The 10,360-nt window shown below is 52.4% G+C and overlaps 3 protein-coding genes across 3 annotated transcripts; 2 read left to right on the forward strand and 1 right to left on the reverse strand.

The window, feature by feature from the left end:
- Window positions 1-536: 536 nt before the first annotated feature.
- Window positions 537-2,260, reverse strand: CDC2 (hypothetical protein; the record flags this gene model as incomplete). The annotated part of the gene is made up of 7 exons (XM_009041625.1): window positions 537-1,169; window positions 1,218-1,340; window positions 1,389-1,730; window positions 1,785-1,862; window positions 1,903-1,937; window positions 1,988-2,098; window positions 2,232-2,260. The coding sequence occupies 7 exons, from the start codon at window positions 2,254-2,256 to the stop codon at window positions 876-878; spliced, it is 1,008 nt and encodes a 335-aa protein (XP_009039873.1).
- Window positions 2,261-2,646: 386 nt separating this feature from the next.
- AURANDRAFT_72226 (hypothetical protein) lies at window positions 2,647-5,382 on the forward strand (the record flags this gene model as incomplete). Its single annotated transcript, XM_009041564.1, has 2 exons — window positions 2,647-3,661; window positions 3,746-5,382. The coding sequence occupies 2 exons, from the start codon at window positions 2,764-2,766 to the stop codon at window positions 4,972-4,974; spliced, it is 2,127 nt and encodes a 708-aa protein (XP_009039812.1).
- A 647-nt stretch (window positions 5,383-6,029) lies between these two features.
- AURANDRAFT_72227 (expressed protein) lies at window positions 6,030-8,215 on the forward strand (the record flags this gene model as incomplete). Its single annotated transcript, XM_009041565.1, has 7 exons — window positions 6,030-6,271; window positions 6,324-6,425; window positions 6,476-6,724; window positions 6,755-7,068; window positions 7,125-7,226; window positions 7,283-7,496; window positions 7,547-8,215. 6 exons carry the CDS (start codon window positions 6,097-6,099, stop codon window positions 7,409-7,411), a joined length of 1,071 nt encoding a protein of 356 aa, XP_009039813.1.
- Between the last annotated feature and the right edge of the window lie 2,145 nt (window positions 8,216-10,360).

Consider the following 10,360-nt stretch of genomic DNA (forward strand, 5'->3'; position numbering starts at 1 on the left):
ACGACGCTCCTTCGTCGCGCACGACCGAGTTCCGGTGCGCAGGTCGCTGGAACATGACGGCGCGCCGGGCTGCGAAACCCGCTTTCGAGCGCGTTCGAGCGCGCCATGAGCTCCACGAAGCGATCCCAGCGTCTGCGGCTGCCCGTGCTCGACGCGCTGAGTTGCCTGGGACCCTGCGCGGACGAGCGCGCCTTGTGGACCCCCAGAAGATGGTGATCATCCCGTGGTAGTGCGCGCGAATGGGTGCATATGCAGCCCTTTTTCGGCGCATTTTTGCCACAGCGTCTATCGCCAAAACGCAGCGGCGCGGCGCCGATTTTCGCCGACCCGCTGCCGATGGCTTGGCAGTGCGTGCCCCTTGGGCGTGACCAATTTTGGTGCACTAAAACTCAGATCATCACATGTAGAACCTTCTATCATCCGTATAGTCCACTGATTATCCACGAAAACACAGCCTATTAGCCTAGTTAATGCTTAACGTGGAAGAGATACACCTTGCTAGGAACAGGCTAAGGGCAGTCTACTAGTAAGTGGGTGCTTGTAAAGAATCTAAGTTCCGTACATAACAACCGGGGCGGCTCGGGGCTTTACCGGTAATCCGGCGGCCATAGCGGGCGGCCATAGCCAAGCGTGGGGCATTAAGCACGCCCGGGGGCGCTGCCCGGGGGGGGGGGGCGCCAGATCTCCTTGCATTAATCTAGTTGCGCCAGATCTCCTTGTGTTAACCCGTGCCCGCAATAAAGCTATGCCAAAGGCAAGAGCAGGCTAGTGGTGCGCACTTTCTTTGGGCTGTTTACATATACTGACAATTGCAAACCGAAATCATCATATCCACATCATACTGCTCTAGCGCCTAGCTCAGCGATATTTGGAAACTACTTGCCCGATGCCTGCCTGACAGCATCACCATTGAAGTATTCGTGCTTCATGGCATCGGCAGCAGAGCAGCGCTGGAGAGGATCGTATGCAAGCATCTCTGACAGGAGGGCAGTCCCAATGTGATCTATCTGTGGTGTTATCTCCGTAAAGGAGGTAGGTGATGGGTACCGCATAATATCGGGATCACGATTGTACTCTGGCAGCTCAACAAGCGCCGGGTATTCCTGAGGTGTCGGCGTTCCAAGAGTCTTGAATATGCGTTTCAGCTGATCTGACTCAGATGTACCAGCCTACTCGATGTGTGTTGTCTTGCCACATTGCGGGACACTGTGATCCACAAAGAGGGGCTTGGATGTAGCCATCTCTGCAAAGATACAACCAACAGACCAAATATCAACAGGAGTTGAATATGTGCGTGAACCCATTAACACGTCTGGTGCACGGTACCACAGGGTCACAACCTAATACGCCAATCTGTACAAGAATACTCGGTCAAGAAAGGACGTAACCTCGTGTGTGTAGCTTCGGACTGGGATACCAAAAGCTCGTGCAAGACCAAAGTCAGCAAGCTTGAGCTTGCCTTCACGATTTATAAGGAGATTCTGTGGCTTGAGATCCCGGTGGAGTACGCGGTGGGTGTGACAGAATGCAACACCACAGAGAAGCTGATAAAGGAAGCTTTTTAGTATTGTTGCTTCGAGTCCGCCCTCGCAAATATCCAGATACTTCTTAAGGTCCTGGTCCAAATATTCAAAGACGAGCGTCAGTCGACGTTCGGTATGAACAACGTCATACAATCGAACGATGTTCGGATGCTGCAGCTCCTTGAGAAGTGAGATCTCACGGATAGCCTACCGCAATTTGGGGGGGGCAGAGGTGAGTAAGAGAACCATGATACAGGACACCAGATGTGCGGTTGAAGGGATGCCTTCGTCCTCTGCCTCTAAACGGATCTTTTTGAGCGCCACGATTTCACCAGTGGCCTGGACGATTGGTTAGGCGAGCGACACAAATACGACGGACCTTGTCTGATGCCTTGTATACGACGCCGTATGTGCCTACCGGACGCTCTTTTTTCGGAAGCTCCTTTTAGCCCCGAAAGTGTTACCTTCTCCAATCTTATCTATTCTTTGGTAGCGTTCCATAGACAACGAGTAGCGGGAGAAGTGATTAGCGGGAGATCTCCATGTCACAATAGTCGCATGGCGGACCAGGTTACCTATTTGATTTTTTTGGTGCGGGACGCGGGCGCATTGAAGAGCAGGAGCCGGGGCCGGGGCGGGCGCCGTCGGCCTGTCGCGGCCGCCCCTATTCACCAAACCAGGTGGAGGATCTAGACAAGGTGATCGAACGATTAGCATCTGGTGAAATATCCATACCGGACAATGACCTGCTAGTTTGTACCTTGCCTTGTCAGAATGAAACAGCTCTTAAGTCGTTAGTCCCCCTGAGCTCTCAGAGGCAGATAATGCGTGGTATTCGGTTCTGTTGGCTTGGTTTAGAAGCAACTGCTGCCGATTTGCAGTCCGCAGCCTGCGTCGGGACGCGCGCGCGTTGCCCGGGAAGGCTGCGAGGCTGCTTAGGAAGTTAAGGGACACCCCTTTCGTGTGCTATCTAGATGTCCTTTCCGCGAAGGATTGGAATTGCGCTCGCCGCAGCGGCCCGTGCCGGCTGGCACGGGCCGTTGGGGGATTTGTGTCGGAGTTCCCCTTCCTCTTAAGGGCCGAGCGCACGTCGCTATGACCATGCGCGACGGCCTGGCCAAAAAGACCGCGCGGTAGCGTTTTCTCGTCGACGATAGAGAGTAATACCCCAACACCGGAGCATCGTTTTCCAGGGGGGTTTGCCGAATCTTAGTGCGGCCCGGGGCAGCCGACTATCAGCATGCGCCGTACGAACCCTGCTGGGAACGACGCGACACACCCAGCTGCGCCTGGGGGTTCCTTCGAAGTGCACGAGTCATCAAATGCGAGCGGATCACAAGATGCGAAGTCACCAGCAGTGTGTCGCACACCGAAAGTGTTGAGCACGCAATTATGGCAAAGTGTATCTTCCATAGCGTCTGTGGACAGTGCGGAGTCGCTTCTAAGACGAAGTGTGACATTCTCGGAGCGGCATGGTACTGTATCTGAGTGGGAAAAGCGGGTTGCAACTGCGCCGGACATCGTGGCTTCGTCACCAAGACTTATTTCCTGTTCTATGCCACTAGTCGACGAGTGTCCACCTGAAATTCCAAGCGATGGTGAGTACAGCGAAGACTTCGATGGGGATGATGGACTTGCGGATGGCCCGCTTGCTAGTAGCGTTTCTTATGGTGAAGACTTTGAGGACAGAACAGCCGCGAGCAGTACAACCAGAAACGCTACGTCGAGGACATCGCGCATAGCACAACAAAGTGCTTCAGATATCGTTGACTCTAATTGCGATGCCTCCGGCACCGCGTACAGCGAAGATTTTGAAAATTCACTTTCAAAAAGTGGTTGGAATCATGATAGCGTTCCAAGACTTCCACTGTCAGATGTTGCCACACTCCTCAGGCATCTGACGTCAGAAAAATGTCTTCCCACCCAAATTTCTGAGATCAGGCACAAGCTCAAGGGCGTTTCTCGTGCTTTGAATCAGCCAGGCAACTGCTTTTCTGACACAGTCAAAGAAGCCATGCAAATTAGTCTCGGGGTCGAAGACCAGCTAGAACAGCTTGAGGTAGACCTCGTTGCTGGGCAGAGACAGCGGGGGCTGGAAGTGTGCGCGGTCCAGGAGGAAAAGCAAGCAGCAAGCGCGCGTGCGAAATGCGTTTGATTTTAGTTCTGTTTCATTGAGACATGAGTTTGTTCGAGTTATGCAAACCTAAGCCTCATCAAATTAGGTGCGGATGCTCGGCGCGTGGAACACGAACGAAAGCTGCTGGAGTCACAGCAGCGTGCAGATGCTGTCGCTCACGATTTGATCCATACGAAGGAAAAGCTTGCCGACGTAGAAACTCAGTTGATGAATAGTAAGACCTTGCTCAAGGTGGCCGATGCCGCGTGTTCGGACCGCGAGAAAGAAGCCGTGCTGAGCGGCAGAGAAATAATTAAGCTCAAGGCAAGGCTGTCGAAGATGGCAGCTGAGTCTGGGACGGCAACCAAAGGCTTAATGGCCAAACTCAAAGCCACTGACGAGGCCCGTAAGACGGACGTGATGCGTCGGAATATCGAGGTTGCTGTACTGCGAGGCGCAATTGAGGCTGTGGAAAAGTGCCACTCAAAGGAGATCCTTAACACTCCCGACTTTGGGAAGCAAAGGCTGGCGTTTGAGGAGGACAGGCTGCACGAGATGCGCCGCATGGTCGAGGAAGAGAGGCTTGACATCCAACGGTATAGATCCGCGTTGCAAGACAACCACTACGCCCGAGAAAAAAAGTTTGAAGAGGAGCGTCTCCGTGTCCTGCACCAGAGCAATCAGGAGCTCATCGCGGGGCGAGCGAACGTCGACGTCTACCGAACTATGAATGATGAGGCAAATCGACGGGAAAAGGAGCGGCTAATCTGCTTGCAGTCAGTGCTTGATTCGGAGAGGACCTCAATTGCGAGAGACAGATCTGTATTGGACGCGGAGCGATCACAGCTGGAAGTAGAGCGCACAGAGTTTCGATCTATGTGCGCCACACTCGAACCGCGATTTAGAGATGCTGATGCTATCGAGAGTCGTGCCACCTTGCGTGAAAAGGCAGCTACGAAAGCAGAGGATGACGTGCGAGCAGCTGCCGCTGAAATGAGGCTCACCAAAGTTGACTTGGACAAGCGAGAAGCAGCTGTGAGCGAAGCAAGCTTGGCCGCTATCAAAGCCACCCAGCGCGCAGAGCAAGTGATAAAGTTCGCATGTTCTCAACTTGTCCAAAGCAAACAAAACGCCATTGTAGTCGAGCACTCAAAGTTCGTTATATCCCGACAGCGGGTTGCGCTTGCCAGGCAAATTGTTGATGCGCGGAGGGCGGTCAGCTATATTAAGCATTCCCGAGGCAGTCCTGGACTTAATTGTGCGCATAGCAACCTTGGGTTTCGGGCCCATGCCCATGCAAATTCCAAAGGAGGATCAGAGGAGCTGGCTGGTTAGCCATGCCCCCCCCGGCCACCTGCTTGCTGAATGCGCCCATCGGGGAAAATTAGCCAGCACTACACAAGCGAAACGTGCCCTTCGTATCCTAAACTTTCATCGAGCTGAAAAAACGCGAAAAAGGACCAGTGCAGTTGCCAAACATGGGAGGAAATGCACCCCGCCGAGGGCCGAGTAGCCCGTCGTGATCGCGCCCAGAGCGCAACTAGAGCGGGGCCGTGCGGGCCCCTCGGCGTTCTAAAGTCCGGCGCACAACGGCGATGGTTGCGTGCGATGGCTGCGCGCTGTGGTGCGGAGAGCCCTGGCGGAGATGTCTCGGGGCCCGAGGCCGTCGGAACGGTGCGCTTTTTGGGGTCTGGCGCCAGCAGCGGCCCCGACTTCGCCGCCTATAAGACTGAAAGTTTAAAGAATCCAAGTCGCCCCGTGTGTTACTAGGGAGATAGAGAGATTTCTACATTCATCTTCAGTGAACTGCATCTTGATGTTGCAGTGCACCTTACCCCACTGCGCTCCTACTGCGTATCCTGCTAGTTTCCCTTCCCTTCCTTAATTCATTCTAATCCAGTTTCAAGTCCCATAGACAGCGAACTGAAGGAGTGACTGCCAAGCAGGCACAGAGAGCATAGCTTTTCTGTGTCTGTGGTGTTTGTCTGGTTAGCGTCACAGCGACGTAAGGTGGCTGTGTTTTGCACTGGGTAACCGCATTAGAACGAATAGTAAATATCCTGCAAGATAAGATGGGACCTGAATTTGAAAGAGAGAAACACATTGGAATGTTGCACGTTAGGGCAATCCGCCTTCACAAGAGACAACTCACAGCTCAAAATGTTACTGCATTAATGACCAAAGCCAGCAAAGAATATGGTCAGTTCCTAAGTCGCATGTTAGAAGCTCAAAAGGTGCTGCGAAATTACAGCTCTTATATGAGCACTGTCAATACATTGGCCGCTAAATACGAAAGGCCAAGTGGACGGAAATCGTCGTCGAAGTCTCTCGGACAATAGTGTCAATACATGTACACCGTACTTAAGTAAGATCGCCCTCGCGCCAGAGAGCTTGGTGCTAAAAATGTGGCTTTTTCGCAGCCCGGCGCCGTCGATGTTCGCTGCGACATGACCAATCATGACGTCCCAGAGTCGCGATTCAGAACTAGCAGCAGCGGCTACAATCGTTGGGCGCACGTCCATCAAGTTAATTCTAGGGACGTTGCGGGGAGTGCTTGCCTTTAATCCAATGAGCGCTGAAAGTCAGGGAAGCTACGACGTCTTCGACCTTGGTGAATCGCTGCCACAACATCGTACGCCTCGGTGTTCAATCTTTGTCAACGAGATATGTAACGTTACGAATAGGCATAGAGATGATAATTTGTCGTGATCTACTTCCCATGAGCGGGCTTGATCGTCAAAAAGGTGCGAACGGCAGCATCGAATGGATCAAGAATCATTTGAGCGGTCAACCTTGGCGTCTAGACCGGAAGAAGTGCGTGAGCTGCTTCACTTAGGCAGTTCACGGCCCTGCTCACGCCGGGATTACGTTCGCATGTTGATGCAACGTGGGACAAGCCTTTTGACTTTAAATCGTAAAAGCAAAGATATGGCAGCACTAGTAAAATATGCTCGTGAACTCACGGACAACAAAAATGGAAGAGATGAGATTTTGATCGAGTGTGTCAGTCTCAATACGTCTTTTTTTGCTGAACTAAACCTCGATATTGCCTTTCCTCGCTCCCCTCCAGCGCTGGAATACATGAGTGCTCCCGACTGACGTCATATCTACTTAGGTATAAGAACAGCTAAAACATCTTTTTGCCCGTCTGTGCACTCACTCAAATGTCAACGATCCCTAAACTCGATACCTCAAGCTGTGTGTGCCTGTTTTGCTGATGCGAAAATACAGCCTTCATTAATACAAACTAAATTTCAGACATCAACTCCGTCATTCTTTGATGTTAGATCAAAAAAAACCTTGGTTTGCATTGCCCGTGGAGATGATGCAGGGATCTTACCCATTCACTGCATTGATCTTTCTACATTCAGGCTTGGAAAGCAATATAGATGTATGACCAGCCGGCATTTTTCTCGCCCAATAATCATCGTCCAGAACCTGCGCTTTTTTAGTTGGATTTCCAAAGCCTTAGATCGGACTATCAGGTCACATCCGGCTATCTGACATCCCTCTCAAAAGACTCTCCAAGGACGCGAATCTCTTTGAAACCTGATGTCCCTATACGCTGTGATATCTGCAATATAAATGTCCGTTTAGCGTCTGATGTATGTTACATTGTATCTTAATCACATACAAATGTCAGGCATCTAAGATGTACAAGCTGCACGGAGGGGATTCGGTACAATACCCCACACCTTCCTGTGAACAGTGCCTACATATGCTCTATTATGGCATCAACGGCCAGCTTCTGCCACGTCAGAACCCTCGGTGATGCACTTCGTAGAATGTAGATGGATGCCAAGTGCCAAAGGGCCTATCCAAGGAAAGAGCTTAGCTTGACCTGTTCGCGGATTCAGGTATTGCCGCAGCGAGGTTTTTAGAGTATTCCAGCCTTCGTCGACGTCAGGTATTAACTGCTGGATTCATGTCAGGCTACGCTCAAAGTCACGATCGCCCCGGCGAGGTTCTTGGGATTTTTAGAGTCTTATGATGCGCCTGTCGGCGTCGTGGCTGAAGTGGATTTGGCTGGCTCTTTGCATGCAACCGAATGAACAGGGGCCTGTGTGGTTATCGGTTGCAAAGATGTTGCCAAAAGCATTTACCAGGTGACGTATGTACCTATACATCGCATTTGAACGTGAAGCAGTCCAATGGCCAGCGAGATGGCCAGTCCGCTGACAGGATCTTCTTTTCAAGGGGCGGAGTCTGGACAAAAATGTTCTTGGGAAGCAGGATCCTGGCAAGCAGGGTCTTGGCAAGAAGAAGAAGGGTCTTGGCAAGAAGGCTCAAGGGGGCAGCTTGCTGGAGGCGTTGTGGAAGATCGCAACAAAGGACGGCGCGAAGATTGAGACAACGGCAAGGGGCTGTGTCTCAGCTTCCTTCGTGCAACCATGGCGACGGTTTCTATTTCCCGCACAACGCAAGGTTCTTGGCTCAGCCACGGGGTGACATGGGAGGCCGTTCAAAGAACGGCGGAAAAGGAGAGTTCCGACAAGGACAGCAGGTCGGCCGCGGAGAGTCGCTCGGAGAATAGTCGGCCACATCGTCAGTATCGTGTCGTTCAGCGACCTCGACGCCGCCGCGAAGCGCGCTGTGCCGTCGGCGCAGAAGCGCGCCGACATCGACGACGACTTCGTCTTCGTCGAGCTCTACGCGACGGGGAAGTCGCAGCCCGGCCCGGCGCGCTTGGAGCTCACGCGCAGGCAAGTGGTCGTCCCGGTCTGCGCGCTGGAGGCCATCGTGCTCGTGGTCCACGCGGACCACGACGTGTCGCTGCCCCTCGAGGGCGTCGTCGACGCGTTCCGGCTGCCCCTCGAGGGCTCGCTCACGCACCTGGCCTTGGGCCTGCGCGTCCAACTGCGCGCATCCTCTGGGAGACGGGCGGCGGCGACAAGAAGAATGGCTTCGGTTACAGCGCGGCGACGATCGGCATGACGAACCTGGATTTCGCGACGGTCGCACCTGTTTGACGCGACGGACGCGCCGTCGACAGCGCGCCGGTCCACCACGGACAAGACAAGGGACAAGGACAAGGAGGCGGAAGCGCCGGAGCCGACGAAGGAGTCGCGGGGCGAGCGGAAGTGGCTGCGACCGGAGGGTAACGACACCGCGCCGCGGGAGTCGAAGCCGCCCTCGGCGGCCGTCATGTCCTGGGTCGGCAAGTACTTCACCCGAACATCGACATCGTCGAGGACCTGCCACTGCTGTACGGGGTCTTCATGGAGCGCGTGGACCCGCTGCCGAGGAAGTGAGCTTCTGGAACTGGGCCGGAATCCCCATGTTTCGGGCGAGCTTCGCGGGCAAGCTCCGGAAGCGCCTGTCGAAGCACGCCCGCACGCCGCGCACGTCGGGGCTCCGGCTCCGCTACGTCTCCAGCGCGTGCGGCCACGGGAGCCTCACCGTCGGCGTCTACCGGCCGGGCGCTCCCGTTAGGGATTGTCTATCTGTCCCTTATCTATTGCACATTGCGCCTCAACATTTACCTTACCAAGCTAGGTGCGTCGAGGCCGCTTCACCTTTCTAGAAAGGTAAAGTTCCACTCACGCCAGGTGGCACACTCATTTCGGCCATCCCCCCGAGCTCCAGGCCCAACCAGGCCAGAACAGTACGAACAAACGTGGGAAGGGTAAATTGGCAAATGACCCTGCGCTCACAGCAGCATATACTGCGGATCAGTTGACGTGTGTATGAAGGTGAAGCGGTATCTGCAGAATGCACGCAATAATGATGATAACGATGACGATAGTGATGACGATTAAGGTTATGTGAATTGGATAATGCATTGACTGTCATGCTCTTATTGAGTATGGTGATGGCGAAGGTTTTGCAATTACGGATTGCGCCCGATGGTATTTAAATAATTGGTTCGTGAAGCTCTGCTATACCGAGGACGGTATGAATCAAGTTTGGGGGCCATTGTGGCGGGATTTCCGCCTTCAATATCTACCTTTAGCTTAGTTTGAAGCTGGCATTGCAGTGCATGTATCCGCCCTATTCATCTCATTATATCCTTACCCTACGGATACGCGTCGCCGTATCTTTTCCCCTTTTCTTATCTCACATCTAGCGAAGGCTGCCTTGGTGTTATCCAGGCTGAGAGTCCGCGCTAGTGTCCCTAGGCTACCAGGGGAGATCAGAGGTACCATTGCAACCTGGCTTGCTAATGGCATATCGGATGCGTTTTCAGTGGGCACATCAAATAAAACTGGAATCGATTTAACCAGAGAAAAAGATCTCATGATTGCAATAATCTTAAGCGAATTTTTGTTCGCGCTTCCAATTGTCCTATTGCATTTCTTATGAAGACATTTGGAATTGATGAAGATAAATTAGAAAAAATTAAAGCTTCGTGTCTTTTAGATGAAAAAAATTCAAAAAGAATGGAACATTTAACTGAGGCATCAAATTGTCTTTCGCAATTTATGTTCAATGAAATCGAATCCAGTTGTTTATTTTAAGGGAAATTGCTATGTTGGAACCAATAAGGGTGTATATATACTATGATGGAAACAAGTAGGGTATGAAATGCTATGATGGAACCAATCGTTATTCATGAATATGCATGAAGTCTAAGTTCATGACATGGTACGGTTCCATCGCTCTCTCGATATTGGTTCCATCATACATATTAACTCATATTGTTTCCATCATACATATGAGGATATTGATTCCATCATGCATATCCGAGCGTGTTGGTTCCATCTCGCTTTATGCAATATTA

This window comes from Aureococcus anophagefferens (assembly GCF_000186865.1).
Source record: "Aureococcus anophagefferens unplaced genomic scaffold AURANscaffold_22, whole genome shotgun sequence".
In the NCBI taxonomy this organism is placed as follows: domain Eukaryota; class Pelagophyceae; order Pelagomonadales; family Pelagomonadaceae; genus Aureococcus; species Aureococcus anophagefferens.